The following is a 26,088-nucleotide window of genomic DNA, read 5'->3' on the forward strand; positions in this document are numbered from 1 at the left end:
CCTCCCTGAGAAAGCGCTTTTCAGTAAAAACCTGAAGAAAATAAGGTCACAAGCCATGCAGATATCCAGAGGGAAAACCATTCCTGGCAGAGGGAACAGCACATGCAAAAGCTCAGAGGCAAGAAACATCAAAATGGCCAGTGTGGCTGGAGAAGAAAGAAAAGAAGAGAGGAGAGATGAGATCAGGAGGCCCATGGGTTTTTCTCAGAAGCCTAGGAGATGAGGAAGAACTCATAAGGAGGCAAAGGGGCACATGAAGTAGGAGAAGAAAAAAAAAAAACAGGAGAAATCAACTGTAGGCAGTGTACTTGGGTTTGATGACTCTGTGCCTAACCTGTGACACTATCCCAACCTCCGTTAGAAGATGGGTCCACGAGGGCAGGGAGTTTGGTCTGCTTTGCTCGCAGCGCCTGGCATAGTATTGGGCACATAGTAGGTGCTAGGTTGACTCAGGGCCTGAGCTGGTCCTCCTGTGAAGGTGCCCACGGGACCTGCCATCTTGTATCCAGATCTCGCCTCCCCTCCTTGGCTCCGTCACCAGCAGGGGAAGACCGAGCTCCAAGCTGGGGCCTGAGGCAGAGATTCTTTCCACGGCGGCTGCCCCACCCCAACAGTGGGCAGGACCAGCCAGCCCCAAGAAGGAACTGAAACTGTCCTTCACCACAGCACACTGGCCTGGCACACCGCGCACCCGGGGGCACGTCGGGGGAGGGGAGGGGGGTGACAAGAAGGGCTGGAGTCCCCGACTCCAAGGGCCCCTCCTCCCGTATATGTGCACCACCAGGCTGAGGCTGGGTCCTGAATGGGAGCGAATTTTGCCGAAGGCATAGAGACCTGGAAGGTCTTGCCAGTTCGCTCCATAGCATTGCCAACTCCTCTCCTCATCCCCTCCCTCTCGTATGGGGGCTCTCTTTCCTCCCTCCCCAAATCCTCTCCTGGTCGCTGACCCCCCAAATTCCTGAATCCTTTCTCCCAAGGATTTAAACCTCCTCTGAGTTTCACCTGCTCGTTAGTTAGTTAGTTAGTTAGTTAGTTAAAAGTAAGCTCAAAAAAAACACAAAGTAGCCTCCACACCCAACTTGGGACTTGAACTTGTGACCCTGAGAACAGACTAGAGTGTCTCGTAGTGCTCACCATTGTATCCCCAGTACCCGGAACAGTATCTGGCACATAGTAGGGGCTCAAGAGATCTCAGCCCAATGGGCAGAGTGTTTTCCTGCCCCTGAGGAGCCCCAGCTTCTTGCGGCCTGCCCGACACCCGGGACGCCACACTTCCAACCCCAGGACCACGTCCTTGCCTCCCGTTTCAGGCGGGAGAGGCCCACGAGGAAACTTTGTGGGGTAGGGTTCCTGGGAGGACCCACTGGTGTTCTTTGGCAGGAGTCCCTCAGTTGCTAAGTGGCTAAAAGCTGCACACAGACAGGCTTCAGCCGAAGAAGAATTGAGTGACTCACGTGGTGAAGAAGTCTGAGAATAACTGCTTTTCGGGTCTAGATGTAGACATTATCGTTAGGACTCTGTTTCTGTGCCTCTGAGTTTTGCTTTTCTCTGAGTGTATTCATTGAGGCAAGATCGCTCTCCAGAACCTCAGAGCCCATGTCCTCCCAGCTCTAAAATTTTAGAGTGGTATAAGACATTTTCTTATCGGACTGTTCTGCCTGAGCCTGGAATTGATTGTCCCTGGCCCTGTGGGTTCACCTGCCCGTCCCTGAACCGATCATTGGAGCAGGGACAGGAAGGTCAGCCCCAGGGGACATCCCGGACTGAGGCTGCTCGGAAAATCAGGTGCTGCCACCATAACAAGGGCAAGTCAGGCAACCACCCCGATGGCTTCCACTCGTGGGCAACGTCCCAAAGCTGAAGAGAGCCCAGCTTGGGACTCAGCTGCTCTCTGCACACCCCTCCGCCCTTAGCTTCCTACTTCTGCTTCTTCTAAGAGCATTGCTGAACACTTCCCTCCCTCCTCTCCTCCTCTCTGCCCCTCCTCTCCTTGGCCCTGTGGCTTCTGCTGCCTCAGAGAGGTGAAGTAACTCGCCCACGGTCACACAGCCAGCATATGTGGCAGAGTCCAGAGGCGTACCCAGGCAGCTGACCCCAGAGTCCTGCTCTTGGCCCAGGAGTAAGCCATGGCCAAGGTGGTCCCCCTAGCCCAGCCCCGGAGAGCCCTCAGGGGACGCTGCAGCCTCTGCCCTCAAGTTCATGCCTGCGCGGTGGCTCCATTCCTCCCTCCCCGGTAGCCACTTTCTACCCCTCTCTGTGTGTCTCCGGGTCTCACAGAAGGACCTGCCTGCCTTGTGGCCATCTGTGAGCAGGGAGCTCCCGCTTGACAACTGTCCCGCGGGTCCTCTGGCTCACCCTGAAGCCAGCTCAGTCGCCTGATGCTGGCAAGGCCACGTGGCCACAAGCATGGTCACCAGGGTCTCAGAGCCACCCCGGCTGGCCTGCAGATGAGGAGTGGCCCACACTCATGTCAGATCCTCTGGGACACCCCCAGCCTCTGCCACCCTGGGGGGAGGAGACCAACTTCCCAGCCTCCAGGAGCCCGTTTTGGGGTTAAGACTGACCTTTGGGGAATAGAGGAATAGAGAAGACACATCTCCAAAAGCCCTCCAAAGCTCACTCCTGTAACTAACGCTTTTTCTTTTTTTACATTAAAGAAAAATTGAGGTAAGAAACGCCTGGGTGGCTCAGTTAAGTGGCCAACTGGCTCGGGTCATGATCTCGTGGTCCGTAGGTTCAAGCCCCTTGTCAAGCTCTGTGTGGACAGCTCAGAGCCTAGAGCTGATTCTGTGTCTCCCTCTCTCTCTGGCCCTCCCCCACTCATGCTCAGTCTCTCTGTCTCTCTCTCTCTCTCAAAAATGAATAAACATTAAAAGAAATTGAGGTGAAATTCACACAACATAAAATCAATCATTTTAGAGTACAATTCAGTGGCATTTAACACATTCACAATGTACAACCACCACAGCCATCCAGTTCCAAAACATTTTCGTCCGCCCAGAAACAAGACCCCATACTCGTTAGCAGTCACTCCCCGCTCTGCCCACCCCCCCGCCGACCCCCTAGCAAACGCCGATCTGTTTTCTGTCTCTATAGATTTACCTCTTCTGCAGATTTCACATAAATGGAATTCACAATATGTGGCCGTCTGTGTCTGGCTTCCTTCACTCAGCACATTGTTTTTGTTGTTGTTTTGTTTGTTCTAAGTAATCTCCACGCCCGACGTGGGGCTCAAATTCACGACCCCGAGATCAAGAGTTGCAGGGTATCTTGACTGTGCCAGCCAGGCGCCCCTCACTCCGCATATCGTTTTGAGAGTCGCCCACGGCGTATCGAATGTCAGTTCTTCCTTTTCATGGCTGAAGATAGATCACATGTTGTTTGTCCATTCATCCACTGATGGACGTTTGGGTTGTTTCTACCTTTTGCCTGCTGTGGATACCGCTACTATGAACGTTCATATGCAAGTGTCTGAGTACCCGCCATCGATTCTTTTGACAACAGTTTGCTGCCTCTTTTAGTGTAGCCGTGGGAGGGTAGTATCACACTGTTCTCAGTCACCTGCTCCTCGGTGTAAAGGAAGGACTTGAGAACAGGTGGAGCTAACAGTAATCAGCATCACTGAGCGTCCCGGGCTACGTGCTGTACGCACAGAGCCTCATTTAATCTTCACAAATACTTTGTGAGGTAGGTACTAGCCTCATCCCCATTTCGCAGAGGAGGAAACTGAGATGTAGAGAGGTCAGACCAGCACGACGGGGGCAGAACCGAGGCTCCCGTAACAACTGCGTGCTTTGGAATCACCACCCACCAATGCTGGTTTAGGACCCTACTTTTCTTTTGGTCTCAACACAATATTTTGAAGCACCTAACGTGTGCAGGATTTGTGCTGCATGCCAGAGATTCAAAGGTGAGCCAACCATCAGCCTCACCCTCCAAGAGCTCAGAGTCTGGGGGGCATGCACACAGATGAATGAGTATTTGCACCACAAGGGACAAACCCCCGATCCCTCAGAGGTCTGACAGAGAGGACGCCAAAGGAGGCCAGAAGAGGCAACACCCTCAGGGAACAGGAGTAGACTTCAGGCACGGGTCGCATTTCAGGTGGTTTTGAAGGATGTGTAGGAGTTTGCCAAGCAGAGGAAAGGGAAAAGGAGTGTCAGGCAGTAAGACTAGCATGGGCAAAGTTCTGGAAATATTGAAGCAAAGAACAGAAAGAAGTCTGGTTTGGTTACAGCATAGCCAGAGCGTAGGACATTTGATACATTGTGGAGAGAGGAGATCGCTGAGGATGAGACTGTGAAGGAGCTTGGTGTGTCAGGGTGAGGTTTTGAATTTTAGTCAGAAGGTAATAGGAGCCTTGGAGGGTTTAGAGCAGGGGCGAGACATGGCACATAATCAAATTTGTGCCTTGGAAATTCAGAACAACAATAACAACGACAACAACAGCATTTATTGAGCACTTACCACGTGGCAGGGACTTTCACATGAATTATTTTAGCTTAATTTTCACTACAATCCTGTGAACTAGGTTCATCCCTTATTCATGTTTTACAGCTGAAGACACGGCTCAGAGAGCCCAAGTCACTCGCCCAGGGTGACCCAGGACTAAAGAAGCCAGCCATTAAACCATGTCCCCAATTCGTGTTCTCGACCTTGGTGGCCGTTTAATAGTGAACGGGAGGCATCAAACTTGGATCCCGGGAGGCTTCCAGGAAGGCTTGGCCCCATCCCAGGAGGAGGGGCCCAGCACTGGGCCTGCTAGACTGGGGTCCTCAAGGCTGCTCAGGAAGCCGCTCCCCAGCCCGCCATCACCCCCAAAGCGGCCACCGGGGGGCGCCAGAGCCCCGCGCAAGTCGGCCGCCACAGCCGAGGGCGCGGAGCTCGCGCCCCGGAAGCTCGTGCGCCCCACGCTGATCCTCGGGCAGGGGTGGGACCGCGGGAGTAACTAGATTGTGCGTCCTCTGCAGAGCCATTACGGCCTTTAATTACCAGGATTGGAAGTGAATAATTATCTGCGAGGCCTCAGGCCACTGAGTCACTTCCCCTCCAAAACCAGATTCCCTGGGCGGAAGAGGGGGCGGCTCGCAGCTTCCCAGGCCGGCCCAGGTGGGAGCCCTTGGGGTAGGCGCGGGGCTCAGCCGCAGCTGACGACCGTAGCCACGGTCAGAATTCTGGAGCCTAATTGCAAATGCCTGCGGGGCCACTTACCAGCCCTTGTGACTTGCACAGGCTACTTCACAGCTCTCTTGCCTGTTTCCTCCTCTGTCAAAAAAACTCCAAAAAACCAACATTCTTTCCTTCATACAGCTGTTAGGAAAATTAAATCGCGAACCCATGGAAAGCCCTCAAAATAGTGCCCACACATGATGCCCTAATAATGTCTAATTCTGCTAGGACTACCATTATTATCGTTACGCAGGGTGAGCCGGGGTTCTGCCATCAGATAGGCCTTGAGTGCAGACCACCTGCTTCAGTCGCTTTGTTGCGCGACTTTGGGAACACCATTTCACTGCCTTGTGCCTCAGATTCCTCATCTGAAAAAATGGGGAAATTCCTAGCAAACCGCTCACAATGGGGAGGATTACCTGTGATGGTCTCAGCGTGGTGCACACTTCCAGAAATGGAGTCCAGATTGTAAAAACTGTTCATCCTTTTCTTAGGCAAGAATTTGGGACAATGTGAGAGGCGAAGGCACTGGGAGGGCAGAAAAGGGAACCAAAGCGGAGGGAAGGAAGCAGAGGCACGGGTGGCCTCAGGCACCTGCGTTGGGCAGATGACTCCCCTTGGCCCAGGGATCCCGCCAGAGAGTTTTGACTGCCCAGGAGGAAAGAAGAAGGGCCCAGCTATATAATCCTTTTCTGGCCAAGGACCCTGTCTCCTGAATCTCCCAGCCTCAGTTGGGTCCTGATGGGTGGAGAAAGGGTTGGCTGGGCACACCCAAAGCCATCTTGAGTTCTGTATTAGTTTACTGTTGCTATGTAATAAGTTACTACCCGACGTAGTGGCCTGAAATGGTAAACATACACTATTTCATACAGTCAGAAATTTAGGAACAGCTTAGCTAGGTGCTTCTGGCTCAGGGTCTTTAATGGGGTTGTAGTCCAAACAGGGGCTGGGCTTCCCCTCATCTGAAGGCCTGACTGGGACTGGAGGGTGCTGGCAGGAGGCCTCAGTTCTTGCTATGTGGGCCTCTCATAAAGCTGCTTGAGTCTCCTCATGACGAGGTGGGAGAAAAAGACGCGGGGCCAGACAGAGATGGAAAGTGACAGCCACAGGGAGGATCTGTGTTAGGTTTGGTGGTCGGGGACCTCTGGGGAGTGAATGAAGGGAGGGATGGAAAGGAAAGATCTTGTGGAAGGGTTTTCTGGGCAGAGGGAATAGCCCGTGCAAAGGCTCTGAACTGGGAGCATGAAGGTGAGTTTGAGGGACAGTGAGGAGCCCAGTGTGTTCCAACTGTCATTTGCTGACTAACCGTCAGCATGTAGAGCATTCACTGAGCACATCTACTAGGGAGTCAGTGTCCCACACAATCTCCCTTCCCTTTGCCCAACTACTGTTATACCCATTTTACAGACTAGCGGCACTGAGGCTCAGAAAATGGAAGTCTCTTGCTAGAGGTCACACAGCCCAGGCCTGGGAAACTCCAGCCCCGGCTGTCTTATCCACTGGGGGAGAGGAGGGGGGGGCGCTTAAACCTTTAGTCCATTGCGTTCTGCCCCTGGCTGCCCCAAATTCACATCCTTTATGCACGCAAAGTGCATTTATTCCATCCCAATAGCCCCCAAATCTTAACTCATTCTAGCACCATTTCGAAAGTCTAAAGTCCAAAGTTTCACCTAAATCAGTTATGAGTGAGACTCAAATTCCTCTCTAGCTGTGAAAGCCAACGTGTTTCCAAAATACCGTGGTGGGACAGACGTTCCCATTCCAAAAGGGAGAAACAGGAAGGAAAGGAGAGACAGGACCCCGGCAAGTCTGAAGCCTTAAGGCTCCCAAATAATCCTTTTTGGCTAGCTGCCCTGCTGTGCAGGCACACTAGGGCTGTGGTCCCTCCTTCCAGACCCTCTGGGGTGGGGGATCCTGCCTTCTTGACACACTGAGGTGGTGCTCCGGCCCCCAAAGATTTGCTGGGTGGGGCTGGGCCCCTAAAGTTCTGTACTGCTCGCATGAGTGCTTTCAGCCCTCCGGGGCGGGAATCTCTGGAATCGGACACAGGAGGCTCTCCAGCCTGGAGTCATGATGGGGTCCTGCTCCTGGGACTCTGCTGGGCATTGACTTGGTGGGGGCTCTCTGCTGTGGCCCCGTGCCAGAGGTGGCCCACCGCCTGGGCTGTGCATGGGCAGCTCCTCCAAAATCTGGGTGGAGGCAGCCATACGTCCACAGATTTGCTGGGCACAGCACCCACCGCTGGAGGCCTTCTGGAGCCACAGTGGGGCAGTGGGTGGGGGGGGGGAGCCCGAAGCAGCAGCCCCTCCCTTGAAATCCTCCTGCCACCCAGACCCTTGGTGACCTTCAAAAGGTCTCTGGGGCCATTCTTCCAACGTCTTAGGTGCCCTCTGTAGCTCTCCTCTTCTAGGTCTCCAACAGAATCACCCTTAATGGTCTATTCAGGGCACCCCCAGACTCTCCCAGCCTCTACCCACATCACCCTGAGCCGAAGCTGTTTCTACACTTTTAGGTGTTTGTTAAAGCGGTTTCCACTTCTTAGTACCAACTTTCTGTCTTAGTCCATTCAGATTACTGTGACATAATAGCACGGGCTGTGTGGCTTTTTTTTTTTTTTTCAGTGTTTATTTATCTTTGAGACACAGAGACAAGCATGAGCACGAGGGGCGGGGCGGGGGCAGAGAGAGAGGGAGACAAAGAATCTGAAGCGGGCTCCAGGCTCCAGGCTGTCAGCACAGAGCCCGACGTGGGGCTTGAACCCACAAACCATGAGATCATGACCTGAACTGAAGTCGGATGCTTAACCAACTAAGTCACCCAGGCGCCCCCGGGCTGTGTGGCTTCTAAGCACCAGAAATGTATTTCTTATAGTTCTGGAGGCTGAGAAGCCCAAGATCAAGGCCCTGGCAGATTCAGCGTCTGGTGAAAGTCCCCTTTCTGGCTCATGGGTGGTGCCTTCTGGCTGTAACCTCTCCTGAGGGCAAAATCAGAGAGGGAGCTCTTTGGGGTCCCTTTTATAATCCCAAGCATGAAGGCTCTGCTCTCATGACCTGCTTGCCTCCCCAAGGCCCCACCTCTTAACACCATCACCTCGCGGGGTAGGATTTCAACGGGAGTTTTGAGGGGATATAAACATTTAGTCCACTGCACCAGCCATTGCCCAGCAAGGGGGCAGACCAGGCACCCAGGCCTCATCTCCACCTGTGGCCCACACTTTGTTCCCAGTAGGAAGAGGACAGGTCTGCAGAAGCACATTTCACGGATGTAGACGCCGAGGCCTCTACTCACTAGCTGGATGAGCTTAGGCGACAGTCTTTACTCCCAAGCTCAGTGTCCTCATCTGTAAAATGGGTGTAAGGGTCTGATGCCTACATAGCTGGTCACTGTGGCCGCCACTCTTCAAAACCACTCCTTGAGGGATGTACAACTCATATCCAATTACAGATTACAATCGACACTCCGTCGAGCATGTGGTATACACAACTGCGGTCCAAACTCCCATACCCTTACCCTAAGTTTTCTCATCAAATTCTCCCCCACAACCCGATGAAGTCAGCCCTGTGACCGTCCCCATTCTACAGATGAAGAAACTGACGCCCAGAGAGTCCAAGGGATCACCCAGTTAAGAGGATGCAGAGCACAGAATTCTAAACCTGTCTGGGTGAGTCCAGAGCCTTGGTTCTTTTTTTTAATGTTTATTTTTGAGAGAGAGCGAGACAAGAGTGTGAGTGGGGGAGGGGCAGAGAGAGGGAGACACAGACTCCGAAGCAGGCTCCAGGCTTCGAGTTGTCAGCACAGAGCGTGACGCGGGACTGGAACCCACAAACCGCGAGATCATGACCTGAGCCGAAGTTGGACGCTTAACCGACTGAGCCACCCAGGCGCCCCAGAGCCTTCGTTCTTAATTAGGGGTCTCCTCAGACAATGATGTTCTGTCTTTGAAGTAGGGAAATTCTTTTTTGTTAATTTGTTTATTTTGAGGGTGGGGAGGGACAGAGAGAGAGGGAGAGAGAGAGAGTCCTGAGTAGGGCTCCACCCTGTCAGCACAGAGCCCGATCTCACAAACCGTGAGACTGACTAAGCCACCCAGGTGCCTCTAAAGTGGGGAGACTCTGACCAGGGCTAATGACTTAACTTTTCAGTGCCTCTGTTTTCTCATGATAAAATGGAGAGAATAACAACAATAATAGGACCTAGCCCAGGGGTTTCACAAGACTGAAATGAGTTGACACGTGCACAAAACGTCCGAGCTGTGTCATTCACTACAGTGATGGCCGGCCACATGCGGCTGTTTAAATGTTAATTCGTTAACTTTACAGAAAGTCAAAATTCAGTTCCTCCGTGACAGGCACCACATTTCAAATGCTCAAGAGCCTCACGTGGCTAGTGATGAACATCTGGAACAAGTGCAGGTAGCACGTTGCCGTCACCTGTCAGCGCTGGGATAGAGCGATGCCTGACAGGAAGCAAGCCTCAAAAGCTGTTAATCATATTATCATTCATCCTAGATCATTAGCTATTATGATCACACTGTTATATCTATTACTGTGAATCCTATTCTAGCCTGTTGTTATTTTTCTATTTGTTATTTTTAATCCTGTAACTATGAAGTGTTAGTAGTCCTGCAACTGTAACTACAATTATATTATTATGCCACCTTGATTATTACATTTTTTATGGGGTGCCTGGGTGGCTCAGTGGGTCACGTGTCTGACTCTTGATTTCAGCTCAGGTCGTGATCTCATGGTTCCTGAGATCAAGCCCCGAATCAGGCTTTCTCGTTGACAGCATGGAGCCTGCTCGGGATTCTCCTTCTCCCTCTCTCACTGCCCCTCCCCAGCTCATGGTCACTTTAGTCCTCTATCAAAATAAGTAAATAAACTTAAAAAAAAAAAAAGACTTTTGATCTTCATTTAAAAAAAAATAAAGTTTAAGTGTGCCTGGGTGGCTCCCTCAGTGAAGTGTCCAGCCCTTGATTCTGCTCAGGTCATGACCTCACAGTTCGTGAGTTTGGGATTCTCTCTCTTTCCCTTTCTCTATGTCCCTCCCCTGCTCATGCGTGTTCTCTCTCTCTCAAAATAAATAAATTAATTAATTTAAAAAAATAAAAAATAAAATGAAATTTATTTTTTTTTTAGTAATCTCTACACCCAGGGTGTGGCTCAAACTCACGACCCCTGAGATCAGGAGTCTCAGGCTTTTCTGACCGATCCAGCCAGGCACCCCCATATTTATTATTCATCTTACTACTGTCCTAGTTTTAGTTTGTATTTATTGTTATTAATCCTGATACCATTAGCTACTATTATTACTATTAATCCTAGACCTGTTATTATATTTGTTGTCACTACTAATATCCTATTGTTATTTTATATTTACTATTAATTCTATAATAGCTAATAGTAACGTTTGTTTGTTTGTTTGTTTGTTTGTTTGAGAGAGGGAATGTGAGCAGGGGAAAGAGAAAGAAACTTCAGCAGGCTCCACATCCAGCACAACCCTGAGACCATGACCTGAGATGATTTTTTTTTTTAATTTTTTTTTAACGTTTATTTATTTTTGAGACAGAGAGAGACAGAGCATGAATGGGGGAGCGCCAGAGAGAGAGGGAGACACAGAATCTGAAACAGGCTCCAGGCTCTGAGCTGTCAGCACAGAGCCTGACGCGGGGCTCGAACTCACGAACCATGAACTCATGACCTGAGCCAAAGTCGGACGCTCAACCGACGCAGCCACCCAGGCGCCCCCTGACCTGAGATGATTAAGAGTCAGACACTCAGGGACGCCTGGGTCGGTTGGTCGTCAGACTTCGGCTCAGGTCATGATCTCGCAGTTTGTGAGCTCCAGCTCCGTGTGGGGCTCTGTGCTGACAGCTCAGAGCCTGGAGCCTGCCCGGGATTCTGTCTGCCTCTCTCTGCCCCTTCCTAGCTCATGCTCTGTCTCTCTCTGTGTCTTAAAAATAAATAAACGTTTTAAAAAATTAAAAAAAAGAAAGAAAAAAGAGTCGCTCAACCAACTGAAACACCAGGGGCCCCCTATTATTATTATTATTATTATTATTATTTATTTATTTATTTTACTCAGGGCTTATCATGGTAATCCCTATTATTATTTTTAATGAGACCTATTACCTATTGTTCATATTATCATTTTATTGTTACTGCTCCCATTATTATTAATTCTGTGCTGGTTATTGTTAATTCTGTGCTGGTTATTATTAATTCTGTGCTGTGTTATTGTTATTACTATCAGTTGTTAATATCACTGTTAACGGTATTAATAAGTGTTTACTAATGTTGTCAGTGGCTGCTGTTTCATTACTGTTATTAACGCGGAGAGTCTCCGGTCCCGGAACTTGGCAGCCAGTAGGCGCTCTCGCGGTCAGCGTGGGAGCAAGGGGGGCGGTGGGACCTGCTTGCCGAGACCATCTCACCGGCTTCCGGAGAATTCGGGGAATTCAGATAAACGTCTCACTTTGTGCCCCAGGGACCTGTGAAGTGGGAGGAGCCACGTGCAGCCAACAGTTCAGAGCTGGGGTGCGCTCAAATCTAGGGCAAGGCGACAGAAGTGGTGTTTGTTGTAAACCCTTTGGCTTTCTAAGGAAAAACAGGAACCGAGTGAGAAGTCTCAGTCGCGGAGAGCATTGAAATAATAAACTGGACTCTGGAGGGGACGCCTGGAGAGAAGAAATTAAGCGAGAAGGGAAACCACTTTGGGCCTCTGAGAAATCTGGCACGAGAGAAGGCTTGCACTGTGATTAAAAAGGGGAAGAACCACAAGTCTCCATTTAAGTCAGCAGAACTGCCGTCTGGGCAGTGAGAGGGAAAGTGCTTGTGGCTGGCAGATTTCAGCAACCATTTGACAACTGCTGTGTACCTGGTGCACCAGCTGGCAGCTGTGTGACTGCAGGCAAGTAACTGCTCTCTCTAGGCCTCAGTCTCTCCAGGTGTCTATATATAGAGATACTATTATGGAGTGATTGGTTTAGGCTTCCCTAATAACACCTCACCCCCCTTGTCCCAAATCCTCAGATGCTACGTGAACGTTACTGGCACACTTTTTAATTGGTCGCCAGCTCAAATCCAAAGCTCGACAGATCTTTCTGCTCAAAAACCCTCCATGGCTCCCTGTTGCCCATAGGATAATTCCCAAACTTGCCACCAGGATCTTCAAGTCTCTGTGTGATTGGCCTGACTTTCCAACTCCATCTCTTCCCATCTATGAGTGTAGGTATCACCACTGCCTTCTTGATTTTCCTCAAATGCCCCAAACTTTTTCCTACCTCGGGACCTTTGCACTCACTGTTCCTTTGGCCTGGAATGCCCTTCCAGAGCTTTATCATGCCCAGATGCTTCTTGCTATAGGATGGGGGAAAGGGGTGGTGTCAGCTCAAATGTTAGTTTCTCAGAAAGGTATTCCCCCAAGCCTCCAGTCTAAGCCCCTTCCTACTGTCTACCCTGTAATTGTTTTATCTTCCTCCCGATGCATTATCCCATTTATTTACGTACTTATGCTCCAGGTCCCCTCACCAGAGTGTCAGCTCCATGAGGGCAGGCATATTTGTGTCTGTCTTGTTTACTGCTGTGTCTCCAGCACCTAGAACAATGCCTGGCACACTGTAGGCTTTAACAAGTATTTGTGGAAAGCACGTTCATTGCTCGTTCCTTCACAGTTATGGGACTTCAAGTATCCTACAGCAGACCAACCCTGATCCCCATCCGGGTAGTCTGGAAATCCCCATCTTCTGGGGAACCCCTTTCTATAGCTCCAAGGGCAGAACCCAAGCCTGAGTAACACCCATGTAGCAGTGTTTTCCCTTGGGCAAAGCCCAACGGTAAGTGCTTTAATGCACTGACTCATTTAACCCTCACAGCAACCCAGTGGAGTGGGTACTCTTATTATTTCCATTTCATAGATGAGAAAATTGAGGTATGGAGAAGTCAAGTAATTTGCCCAAAGCTACTAAGAGGGGGAGGCAGCGGACTGGAGGAGTATGTTGTCTGGGAAGGGGTGATGAGGCTCCAGCAAGCTGGGGGCCTAATCGACTTGTTTCCTGTCGTGGGAGGGAGAGAAGAGCAGACATTCCTCTCTTCCCTCCCTCCCTCCTCTGTGTTGGAGGAAGGGCTGGCTGAGTGTATGCTCCACCTGAGACCACCCCACTGTCAACCTCACCCCATATAAGGCCTGTCGAGAAAATGAAAGCACGGGGGAGAGCAGACAGGGAAGCCCAGGGGGCACGGGTGCCAGCGGCCCGGGAGGACTTCCTGGAGAAAGATGCACTCCTGGGGTGGGGCCCGATAGTAGTGGCCCAAAAGAGGTCGGTCTCCACAGGCACCAACAGTGGCAGGAGCAGAACTGAGTGGGGACCGAACCTGAATGGGGTGGGGGTACTAGGGCCGTGGCGGGTCGGCTCAGCGGAGTCGCGGATAGTCGGGGCCGGGCGGGGTTGGGATCCTTCCCCCGGGGGTGATGAAAGCCGTGGTAGCTATTGCACGGACCGATCCCGAGCTTGCAGATAAGGCCTCCCAGGAGGGAGTCGCTGGGGCGCGCTCCTTCGAGGCCAAGAGACTCTGCCCAGCCCCGCCCCCAGGCCCGCCTTTCCTCCATCTGGCCCCGCCCCCGCAGCGCTGAGGCACCTGGGGGTCTGCAGGAGCTAGGTGGGTGGGACTAAGGTTGCCCCGCCCCTCGGTAGTTCATTCCCTTCTTTAGTCCTCGGGATGCGAACTCGGGTAGGCGAGGTGTGGGCGTGGCTCGGTAGGGCCCCGCCTCTTTCCAGGCTCGAGTTTGAGACCCCTGGACACGGTCGGCCGCGGCGGCGGAGGATTGATGGGCGGGGCCAGGTCCGACCCCGCCCTCAGGGGCTGTCCCCCTCCGGCCGATCTGGCTCTCGGGCGGGCAGGGGCGTGGTCTCCTGCAGCCCCGCCCCACTCTGGCCCCGCCTCCACCCTGGCCTCCCTCCCCCGTCGGGCTCCGCTTGCACAGCCGGTTCCTCTTTACATAACGGCGCGGGGCGGCATGGGCTCGGGCCACCGCCTCCGCCCGGCCGCCCGCCCGGACTGTCGCGGCCCGTGGTGGCGACGGCGGCGGCAGCAACAGCAAAGTTTCTCCGGTGGCGGCCCGGGGGCGCATCCCCCCGCAACTGTCAAGCGCTGGCGGCGGAAATGATGAGGCGCTGGCCATTTTCCGAGCCCGGGTTTCCTGCCTGAGCCCCGCTCAAGCGAGTCGCGAGCCAGGAGCCGGCGCGCGGGAGAGAACGCGCCCGGGGCGGGGGCCCGCCCGCCCCCTCGGGATTTCGGGGGGCCGGGGGCGCGCGACGCCATGGGCCGGCCGGGCCCGGACCCCCTCTGTCTCAGGTAAGCCCGCCTTTCCCAGCGCTCCTTCCTCTGGGGCTGGGAGGGCTTTAGTGGGGGAAGAGGAGGCCCCCTGTCCGGTTCTGCCCGGTGTCTGCGCACTCCCACAACAGCCTGAAATACTGCCCTGCCCCTAACCTGGATGGGGTGTTCAGGGGTGACCCTTCCCCAGCTCCTGCGACACTCTCCCCGCCGACACCCCCACCCACACACGTGTTGGGGATGTAATAGGGGAGGCAGTGGGAAGGCGCTGAGAGGGTATGGTTAATACCCCCAGTCTACCTTCTCTTAAAGTAGCCCGGTCAGTTGAGAGCAACAGTGCCCCCTCAACATGTGCCTGGGGAGGAGAGGTCTAGGGTCAAGTGCTTGGACCTTGAAAGTGAAAGTAGTCAACTAAGGCTATGAGGATGGAAGAGCCCTCTGGGAGTGGGGCCACCTGCCCCTGCCCCTCCCCACTCTCCCAGCCCAGGGCCATGTGCTAAGAGGGTATCTCTGGATGCTAGAAGCCCGCCTTCACAGTCCCCACGTCTCAGAGGTGGCCCAGGCCAGGTGCCCCCAAGCCACTGAGTCCAGAGTTTCACAGGGCTGGGAGCCCCACAGCTCAGGTCTCTTTGAGCTGGTGCCCTCACACCCCAGACCTGGAGCTCAGGTGAATCCTCCCATCAAAAAAAAAAAAAAAAAAGGATGCAGAGGAGGCCTTGTCTTATAGGTCAGCGTGCCTGGGAGGGTAATTTCAGAGGCCTTTAATGCCTGGTGCAGAAATCCCCTCCCTTCCCTCCCTCTGACCATGGGGGCTTTTGGGATGATGGGGACTGCATTTGAGGAACTGGGGAGGGGGGTTTGCCTGCCTGTCCTGCTTCTTTTTTTTTTTTTTTTCCTTCTTTAATTTCCTCATTCTCCTGTTTCTCTTCCCCATTCCCTGCCACGATGATGTAGGTGAGGAGGTCACTGCCTGCAGCTGGAGGCCTCCAGGGAGGGGCATGGCCAGGCCTGATTGAGTGGGAGGAAGTGAAATTGGGCTGCGGGTGGGGGCTTCGGAGCAGAGGGCCTGGCAAGATGATGTCTGTAGGGCCAAGGTCCAGCTTTGGGAGCAGGAGGGGCTGAGACTTGACCCACACCCCCCTTGCCTGGGAGATGAGCATCCCCTGACACCCACCAGCTGCCAGGCTCAGCTAGGGCAGCCAGCCCATCTTGCCTCCCTATTTAACGGTCCAGCTGTAGGGCCCCTGCCAGGCGATGGGCACATGGGTCTCCAGGGCTGTGGGCGCAAGTCCTGTCTGGATTTCCCATCACTGACCTGGCTGCCAGAGCGGAAACAGCTCCGGAGGCTCTCTGGGACCTGCGGGGGCTGGAGAGCCAGCCCAAATGGGGGGAGAGCAGGCAGAGGCCGCCTGGGCAGGCTGGGGTCAGCAGATGAGAGGCCAGGGCCCGCTTGGGAAGTTGGAAGGGTTTTTAACAGGCTCACTTTTTCTGAGCCTTTTCCCACAACCCTCCTCTGGGAGGGAAAATCCTTCTGAGCCAAAGGGTGAACATTCCTAGAACTTCTGTGGTCCCTGTGGGCCACAGAGGCAGCCAGCTGGGAAGGGGCTGGACTGAAGTACCAGCTGCTAGGGTCCGAGGACCTTCAGGGACTCAGCAGTGGAAGAGAAAGGTCCTGGAGGCTTAGGTTCCATTCTCCCGCTGCTTCTATCCAGCTGAAGGCATGGGCAAGTGACACCTGTGAGCCTCAGTTCCCCCCCCCCCCCCCCCTGTGTGAAATGGGATAATAACAGGTTTGTGGTAGGGATTGAATGAGCCAGTGTGTGCAAAGAATCTGCTACCTGGCAGGGAAAGGGTTCAATTACAGGTGGTGGTGGTGGTGATTTTTCATCGCTACCGTCATTAGCGTTATTGTTACTGGCTGGGAAATGCTTGTTCATCAGCATGCCTTGAATACCTCCGGCATGTGCAGCTCTGGGGTTTCCTGAGTCTTTGGGAGAAGAATCTGAAGACACAGGCGAGGATGAGGTGATGGGGCTTCTTGGCTATGAGGTCTTGCTTCCCTGTCCCAGCCTCAGTTTCCTCATCTGTCAAGTGGGTGTGATAATCGTACCTCATACTTAGGGTCTTTGGAACCATGTATGAGTGAATTCACAAAGTGTTTAGAACATTTTGATCAGGCGTAGTAGTAGTAAGAATGAGACTGTTGTTTGTTGTGGGTGTCAGCTCTGATTGTTTTCCTTCCTGATCCTCCTGACCCCCGTTCTTGTGAAGACTAGACTTGATCTTTCTCGGATAGATAGGAGTTTCTGATGCAAATCAGATTCTGTAGAACCACTCCAGATATAGTGGTAGCCCTACAGCAGGTCAACCTTTGCTTGCCCTTGGATATCTGGGCCCAGCAGTGCCACCCCAGGACACCCTCCACCTCCTGGATGGAGCCTCCCCAAGGGCAGGGATGGAGGTACTTGGAGGGACCTCCCAGTCCCAGGGCAGCCCACTTTGGCGGTGGGGGGTGGGGCGAGAGGCACATAAGGCACTCAGTGCTGGGCCTCACCTGATAATCGTAGATGGTATTAATATTATTAAATGAGAGGCCTCTCCTGTTAGATTCCCACCTCTCCCTGGTAGCAGCATGGCCTTTGGAGCCAAATCTGGGATCTGCCAGCTTCCAGCTGTGAGGCCTAGGGCAAGTTCCCTGACCTCTCTGGGCCTGATCTGCCCAATGGGGACCAAGAGTGCCGGCCTCTCCAGGGTAAGCCTGGAGTGTATGAGCCTGGCATAGTGTAGGGGCTTGAACCGTGTTGGCTATAATTGCCTATGGCTGTGTGCCCTTGGGTTTGTCCCTTAACCTCTCTGAGCTCCAATATCCTTCTCTATGACATGGGAGTACTAATGACTGCACAAGAGAATTGTGTTGAGAAGTGGCACACATAATGCCTGGCATGCAGTCGGTGCTCAATAAGTGTGAGCTACTGTTGTTAGTGCCCCAGAGGGGGCTGGCACTTAATTGCCAGGTTTTCCGGGAAAATGGTCTCAAGGGGCTCCCCGGGTGTTCAGCATCTTAGGCTGGGCAGGGCAGGAAGTAGCTTCCATCTGGCAGGTGCGAGAAGCCTGCCGTGGAGTCCAGAGGTGTAATACATGTTTCTTGTTCCCAGCCAGACCCTGTTCCCAGCTACCCGCCCTCCCTGAGGAAACTGAGGCGGGCAGGCTGCCCAGGGGAAGTGACTCAGCTGGGGTCACTCGCTGAGTCAGGCCTAATTGGACCCAGGAGCCCTGTGCCCCAGCTCCCTGACTTCCGGGGGCCTGCAGTCCCTTGGAAACTGGGCAGGTCCAAAGGCTACAGCTGGACACCCACTTACTTGGGCCCTGACCCCTGGGCAACCAGCATTCCTCAGTCGGGGCTCCGGGGTCCCACTGACCATCACTGGGCTTCTCGACCTGGTATTCTTCCCCCTCAGCAGGGGCAAGGGACACTTCCCCAGGAGAGCAAGTCCTCCTGGTGTCCCCCCAGCCCCGCCCCGACCGGAAACCCAGCAGCTGAGCAGATGGCTGGAAGATTTTTCCTCCCACGCCACCCTGTCAGGGGTCGGCAAGGGGGGCCGGGCTGCAGGCTTCCTCGGGAGCCAGGCCTGGAGCCCCTGGGGGCCTGTCCGGATGTGGGCCCCCACCCCGGTTGGGTAGGGGGGAGGCTGCCACTGCCCCATGTGTCTCCAGGGAGGCCTGGGAGGGAGGAAGTCTATGCCCTGCTCACCGGGAGCTGACTCACAGGGTGCCTGATGAGGTGCTAACCTTGGGGGGCTGGGGGACTGGAAACACGACTGGGGGGAGGTGGTCACAAAAGAGGGCCTTAGGCATGAGTCTGCCCTTGAGAGCTGGCACTCTGGTGTCCTCTCACAGGAGGACGGGTCCAGAGAAGGTGAGGAGCGAAAGGAGGGGTTCACCTCTCCTGATATTGCAGAGCAGCACCATTGTAGGGTATGGGGCTCCCTGAGAGGCTTTCCCCACGTCAGATTCTCACCCTTCTCTCCTCAACTCAGGGGCAGTTAAAGGAAGTCATGTGCTAGATGAGAGGGGGTGGGGCTGGAGAGGACTGCCCCTTCTTGGGGGGATAGTCCCTGGTTTTCTCCTGAAGCCCGGGTGGGGTGTGGGAGAGGGGGGTGTGACCAGGGTGTCAGGCCTGGCATGGGGACAGAGGACATTTCCTGTTCTGGCAGACTGTGCCAGCCTGATAAATGTCCCCAGGCACTAGGTGACCCCAGAGAGGGTGCATCAGGCCTCCACTGACTGCCTGATGATTTAGGACAGAACCCACCTCTCAGCCTCCCCAGGGCCTCAGAATCTGCACTCCCTACTTCCCAGGAGCTTCTCCACAGTCTAGACAGCCTGAATGGTGTGAAAGGGCAGCAGGCTGACTGCCCAGGGCTTCCTTGGGCGGGGGGTCTGGCCTGTTGGAGAAGTTGGTGCTGTAGATGGGAAGGACAAATGCTCCCTGTGGCCTGTAGTCAACCTGGAGTCCTCCCTGGAGGAGGTGTCCCCTATGAAGGTGTGAGACTTCCTGCCCAAACATCTGTGAGCTGGGGGAGGGTGGAAGCTCTGGACTGGCTCATTTTAACTTCGTTTACCACAATTTAAACTATCCTCCCCCTGCCTTGGCAGGTGAAGTCCCCACAGGTGGAGGAAGGCCTTCTCCGCACCTGGGCCTGCTAATTACACGGAAAATGTTAGCTTCCCCAGGTTCCATTATTACCCAGGGTGATTGGCTAGAGTAGAGGCTAATGAGCCTCAGTCTCTGGGGTCACGGGTTAGCGTGGGCCCCACAGCTCAGATTCCCTGCTTAGAGCCAGGATTCCCAGCTGTTCAGCGCCTCGTTTCTCACTGACTTGGTAGAGGCTCGAGCGTCCCTTAGGATGGATATGTGTTTGAACAGGGGACACCAAGCTTCGGCTAAGGCTTTAAGGCCCTCACCAGGTTGCCCTTAGCAGGCACTCTGGTGGACAGTTTTCCTGAACTGGGGGTCCTGAGAAGCAGATCTGCGCCACCCCCCCCCCCATGCCCCCACACTACTCTGGCACCCTAGGATGGGTGTGGAGACAGCCATCTCTATGTGTTTGTTTTGGGGACTTGGAGGGAAGGGGGCGCCAGGATTCGACCTTCCTGCTCCCACATAACATCATCCTCGTCCCTCACCCCACTGTGGGATTTGGGAAATCCTGGATCCCCACCTCCACACACATAGCTGGGAACTCCTTGCCCCAGAAGCCCAGGCTGAGCAGGTGGGAGGGACTCTGTGGATTTGCAGGCCCCTCTGTGTGGAATCTGTTCATTCCTCTGGCCACCCAGGCTTCCAGATGCTCTAGTGGGGGAGGGGGCGTAGAAATGCCCCAGAGACCCCTGTTCCCATCCTCCAGCCGAAGCCTGGGGTTCCTAGGAACATTCAGATGATTAATAAATGCTTTCTGCTAAGAGCTTTTCAGGCCCTGATCCCACAGTTGGTGTGATCTGATCAATTGCTTAGCACATAGTAAATGTTCAATAAATGGCTACCACCTGGGCTGAGGCCTGAGGAGGGGACCACCTTCCTGCGGCCTGGCTGCCCGCCCAGCCAGGAAACCTCCCAGGCGTGCCCCCCTCCCAGACATGGGCCACAGCTGAGTGCTCAGTGCTCTGACTGGTGATTTCCTGCCCAGAGCTCCTGCCTGGAGCCTCCTCTCCCCTGAGAAGGCCTTTTGTTTAGGCTCCCATGATGCTCCCTGCTGGCCCAGCCCTCAAGGCCAGGCTCCCCCTGTGGCTTCCATGGCTGCAGGCCTGATATTCTCTGACGCTGCTGCTCCTCTCTGCTGACAACAACAACAGCAGCAGCCACTTGTTTACTGAGTCCCAGCACCCCACAGACCTCAGTTCTCTGAATGCTCCTAGTAAATGCCGAGAGCTGAACCCTGACCCATTTTACAGATGGGGACATGGGCTCAGAGAGGCAAGCCCCCTTTCTGTGTCACACAGCAAAGAAGTGGTAGAGGCAGGATGAGAACCAGGGTTTGGTTGCTAGCTCCACCACGAGAGGTCCCCTGGATAGTGGGGGGTGCATCTTGGTGAGTTTCTCAGAGCCCCACAGCCCTTTCTGTTTGTCCATGTGGGTCAGGAGCATAGCTCCGAGAGCGTGACTATCAAACAGAAGCCCCCCTCAATCCCGGGAGTTCATTCATACAAGTAATATTTCTGTGACCAGGCCCTGGCAGGGTGAGCAGGAATGAGGTGGCCTCTCGACCCTCCAGGGGCAACCAGCCCAGGTTGAGGGTGCAGGGGACAGTGAGCAGTGTCACTCATGTATCAAGCAGCATCGCTCGCTAGCACAGCCAGCCAGGTTCTGATCCCAGCTCTGTGCCTCACAGGCTGTGTGACTCTGGGCAAGCTATTCTTCCCTTGCCTTGGTTTTTTATCTATAAAATGGACATATTTGTAGGACTCCCCCCCCCCCCCGCCCCCCCTTCAGGGGGGATTAGTGAATGGATTTGCAAAGTGTTTAGCACGGAGCAGGGCATGTGGAAAGCCAGCCATAGTGTCATTTATCATCATTTTTATTTTTAAATTGTTATTTCTAAAATTGAGATCTGATTGACATTAGTTTCAGGTATACAACATAATAACTAGACTTACTGTGATCATGTCACAACGTACAAAAATATTGAATCGTTGGTTTTAAGCTTCTACCCTGTGGCTATTTTCCTGACCACCTGGCAGGTTTGGAACCTGGACGGAGAAGCTAAGGCCTCCTGACTCCAGCAGGAGCTGAATGAGAACTTTATATCCCTTCCTCTGGATCTCACTCATTCTTTTTTTTTTTTTTTTAATGTTTATTTTTGAGAGAGAGCACGTGTGCGGGAAGGGCAAAGAGAGAGGGAGACGGAGAATCCGAAGCAGGCTCCACGCTTTCAACACAAAGCCTGACATGGGGCTCAAACCCATGAACCATGAGATCATGACCTGACCCACCCAGGCACCCCTGGATCTCGTTCATTCAATAACCGTTCACTGGGAAATGAGTCTTCCTCATGGTGCGCGTTCAGGCCCGGATCAGGCGTTTTGGGGGTGACTTCTGTGGGAGTTTCTAATTGCCAGCTGTGGGACCTCTCTGTGCTCCAGTTTCTCTAACTGTAAAGTGGGAGCAATTATAGGCCCTGCCTCCTAGGGCTGTCGTGAAGTTCGGGAGAGTTAATGCTTTAGGAAAATGCCTGATGTCCAGCAGGTGCTTGGAATACATTGCATTTCTGATGGGAGAGCTGTAGTGGGAAGTGTGGGGAGGAGGGCTGCCGGCCATCACCCGGGCGGTGAGGGACCGTGGATCAGGCACACTGTTCCCAGAAAACTCCTGTCAGAGTTTGGCCCTGCAGTTGGCACAGGGATTCCAGGCTGCACGGGTGGGGGTGGGAGTGGGGAGTGGCCCAGTGAGGGGGGTCGTTGATGGGCTCTGGCCACTGGGCATCTGCCAGAGGAGCCAGAGGTTGCAAATTCCGCTGACCTCTTGTTTTCATACATTCGTTCATTCAGCAGGCATTTGTTGAGCTCCTGCCGCATGCTAGGAACTGGGACCAGAGCAGGGAGCAGATTGTGAGGCTCACAGCCTGGTGGGGAGACAGCCACTAATTAAGTGATCATAGCTGTAAAGTGATAGCATGTGACCAGTGTGCTGAAGGACAAGTTCAGGACTTGACTCCATTGGTGGGCTCTGGGAAGCTGCCTTTTGTGTGCAGCTGAAAGCGGGCCATCGCCCAGAGGCAGCAGGCATGATGGGGGCAGATCATACAGGGTCTTGCAGGTGGGCAGGAGCTTGAGTCTGGAATCCGAGCACTCTCTGGGCCCCCTAACCTGGGAGGACAGTGCTTGCCTCACCTGTGTGGGGGCATGGGTTAACTGAGGACAAATCACACACACACATGCAGGTAACCCCCCTGCCCCTCGCTGCCCCACTTCAGCTACAGGGCGGGGGGGTTTTGGCAGAGTGTGGCGATCAAGGGCCTATGTGGCTCCTCTCCCTCCTGCCTGGCAGCTTTTACTAACTACTGTGTGCAAAGTGCTCACTGAATGTAGGTTTAGAGGACCTTGTGATGTGCAAAAATGTTGACTCTGTGCAGAGCGCCCTCCCCACTGACACCGTCTGGGGTGTCCTGCTGCATTTAGCTGCAGGGTCACCACGATGGCCTAGAGATGGCAGGGGCAGCCCTCATTGTTTTTGCAGCTTCCCAGCAGGTCTGCCCCACCTTGACCATGCACAGAGTCACAAGTAGAAGGGGCCTGTGCACTGGTGTGTGGCAGAAAGATCCTCAGTTTCCAGGTGCAGGTCTCTACCTTGAGAGTCTCTCAAGGACTCCTTATAACCATTTCATGAGGTGGGTACCATGGCGCTCCTCACTTGACAAACGAGGAATCTGGGGTTCAGAGAGGTCCGGTCATGTGAGAGTAGGCCCTTAGTAATAGGTTTTTGTGTGGGGAGGATAAGCAGCCATGGTTATGTGGTCCCCAGCAGGGGCCCAGGCCCAGTTGGAAGAAAAGACGGTACTGATGGTAATTAGAGAGGTCCGGGGTTCAGCACCTCGGACAGCAGAGGGTGGGGGGCTTCTGCCATTTTGATTGTGTGCCGCCAAAGAAGGAGCCATGGAGGTGGGAGAACGGAGCCCCAGTTGGGATGGCTGGGCAAGGATCTGCCTGTCCTGACATACCCCCATCAGAGCAGGAAACACCTTTGCACCCCTCTGTGAGTCTTGTTAATTGATTCCTTTGCATTCATTGTTTTATGTTTTTATTGACACCAATGATACACTCTCATTGTAATATTTAAATAATAATAACAGCCGGCCCTTAGTAGGCTTTTCCTAAGTCCTGAGGGTCTTTACATTTATTAACTCAATCCTCATGACACTCCTATGAGGCAGGTGCAATCATGTTCTAAGGCAGAGAAAAATCAATAACTCATCCAAAGTCACGTAACAAGTGGTGGTGCTGGCATCTGACATAGGCTCCGTGTTCTTAACCATATTTTCTAAAGACAAGTAGCAGCAATATTCCTTGGTTACTTTTCCCCCTGAAACTCCAATTCTAGTTCTTTCCTACAGATTTCTGTGGGAAACAATGTTTCTGGTGGGTTTCCTCCAGCCACACCTTTCTTGCCCACCACTTAAACACATTTATGTACACATAAAAAGTTGGCAGTTTGGTGTTGTGTGTGTTCATGTAAATTGGATCACAGAGTCTGCGTTGTTCCTTCGGGTGGTAGCATAGACCTCCCTCTACCTTTTCCACTTCTGCAGAATCTTCCAGCTGAGATGTATCACAGTGTACTTTACCAGTCTCTGACTGATGGGCATTTAAGTTGTATCTACTTTTTCCCTATTATATACATGGGGCAGAAAACATCTAGTAGGGGATTGTCCTGTAAGTGCCTCTCTGCACGTGTGAGCAAGCATTCTCTTGAATACTTGAGAGTGGAATTCCTGGGTCTGAAACCGAGCCTGCCAAGCAGCCTTCCAAAAAAGGCTGTATCTGTTAAGGATACCGGCAACGTCGTAGGGGAGTGCACATTTCGACGCATCTTCACCAGCACCGGGTATTAATGGTCGTTTTCAATTTTTGATGTCATGCCTGGTGAATAACGTGTCTCGCGGTGACGGGTTCAAGTAGTCGTGTGCCTGCTCACTTCTTTGTTGCCCACCCCACCGTGTCTTTCAGCCCGGCCGCCCCACTTCCGTCTCCGCCATGAACGGGCCCACCCTGCAGCCCTCCTCGGCCTCTTCTGCATCCGCCCCCTCCTCGTCGGCCGCGGCAGCGTCGCCGTCCCCGCGGGGCTGGAGCGAGTTCTGCGAGCTGCACGCGGTGGCCACGGCCCGGGAGCTGGCCCGGCAGTACTGGCTCTTCGCCCGCGAGCACCCGCATCACGCGCCGCTGCGCGCCGAGCTCGTGTCGCTGCAGTTCACCGACCTCTTCCAGCGCTACTTCTGCCGCGAGGTGCGCGACGGCTGGGCGCCCGGGCCGCCGGGGTCCCGGGCCGCGCCGCCTGCGCGCGACTACCGAGACACGGGCCGCGGGCCCCCGGCCAAGGCCGAGGCGTCCCCGGCCGAGTCGGGCCCCGGTCCCGCCGCCCCCGCGCTGCCCAAGGCCCGCAGCTCCGAGGAGCTGGCCCCGCCGCGACCGTCCGCCGCCTGCACCTTCCAGCACCTGCGCCACAGCCTCCGCCACATCTTGCGCCGCGGCTCGGCCGGGGAGCTGTCCGCCGCCGGGGCCGCGGGGGAGGCGGGCGAAGGCCCGGCGCGGCCCGGCCTGGCCAGGAAGCTCCTGCCCTGGAGCCTGGCCCGCGAGCCGCCGCCCGAGGCCCTCAAGGAGGCAGCGCTGCGCTACAGCCTGGCCGACGAAGCGTCCATGGACAGCGGGGCGCGCTGGCAGCGGGGGCGGCTGGCGCTGCGGCGCACCCGGGGCCCCGACGGCGGAGCGGACCGCGTGCTGGAGCTCTTCGACCCGCCCAAGGTAAGCTCCCCGCGCAGGGCGCTCAGAGGGGCGCGCGACGGTCCCGGCGGGCGGCCGCAGAGCACCCAGAGGAAAGCGGGCCTTTTGAAAAATGAAGTGTTTCTTTTAGACCATTTTGAATTTGCACAGAGGTTGCAAAGATCGTTCAGCTATACCCCACGTGCAGTTTTGTCTGTTAACGTCGTACGTTACTATGTGTTTGCATAACTGAGGCCCCCGCGTTGCTCACTACTGTGAACTGCGCAGTTCTTTAGATTTTGCGTTTCCCCTAATATCGCTTTGTTGGTTCCAGCACACCATATTCGATTCAGCTGTCGGGTCCCTTTTCATGTGCCTGACGGCTTTGACAGGTTCTACAGGCTTTCCTTGTTTCTGATGGCAGGTTTGAGGAGTACCGGGCAGGGATTTTGTACAACGTCCAGAGACACTGTATGTAGGTGTCATGTGGGCTGTGACAGGTTGGTCCACGTCCTTGAAAACCCTGGCCCAGACTGACCATGACAAATAGGAGCGTTTTTTTTTTTTAGGGGGTTCAAAACTGTCACTTGGATTCCTTTGCAAGTCCCATGATTTGTTGATGTCTTATTTCAAGTTTTAAAAATTTTGTGTGCGTTTTTTTTTCCTTTTCGACAACTTTGTTCAGCTGTGCAGTTGAGGCTGAAGGGTCAAGGTGTTCCACACACCTGACAAGTTCCATCTTTGACTCAGATGTATCAAGTTGATGAGACCACGTGGCTTTCACCTCATTCCTTTCTCTTTGTGGTTCTATTCTGCTTCCAGAGATGGCGCAAAGCCGATGTAATCTTAGCCCTTGGGGGTCAAGGTCTGAATGGAGAAGACTTAGTTATTCATTTAATAGATATTTATTGAGTACCTACTGTGTACCAGACAGATGCTGGTGCTGGGGAACTGGCATCTTAGTGAGAGCCGTTGAATAAACCTACAAAGGAACATGGAATTATAAATCATATATTGTGTTCTAAAGGAAAAGCAGTGGGGCCTCTGGGAGTACAACTGAGGGGCCCTAATTCAGGGGTTGGGATGGAGTGTTGGCAAGGAATCCTCTCATGTAAAG

General features: G+C 53.9%; 1 protein-coding gene across 3 annotated transcripts in view; it reads left to right on the forward strand.

Annotated features, from left to right (window-relative positions):
* The first annotated feature begins 14,388 nt into the window (after positions 1-14,388).
* Positions 14,389-26,088, forward strand: part of SH2B3 (SH2B adaptor protein 3) — a 35,255-nt gene continuing 23,555 nt past the window's right edge. For all 3 annotated transcript variants that reach the window (XM_053205785.1, XM_053205786.1, XM_027044384.2), the window contains exons 1-2: positions 14,389-14,522; positions 24,222-25,013. In XM_053205785.1, the coding sequence (XP_053061760.1) occupies positions 24,249-25,013 (765 nt within the window). In that variant the 5' untranslated portion in view covers positions 14,389-14,522; positions 24,222-24,248. The remainder of the gene's footprint in view (positions 14,523-24,221; positions 25,014-26,088) is intronic.

The sequence above is a fragment of the Acinonyx jubatus genome, chromosome D3, assembly GCF_027475565.1.
Source record: "Acinonyx jubatus isolate Ajub_Pintada_27869175 chromosome D3, VMU_Ajub_asm_v1.0, whole genome shotgun sequence".
NCBI classification, from domain to species: domain Eukaryota; kingdom Metazoa; phylum Chordata; class Mammalia; order Carnivora; family Felidae; genus Acinonyx; species Acinonyx jubatus.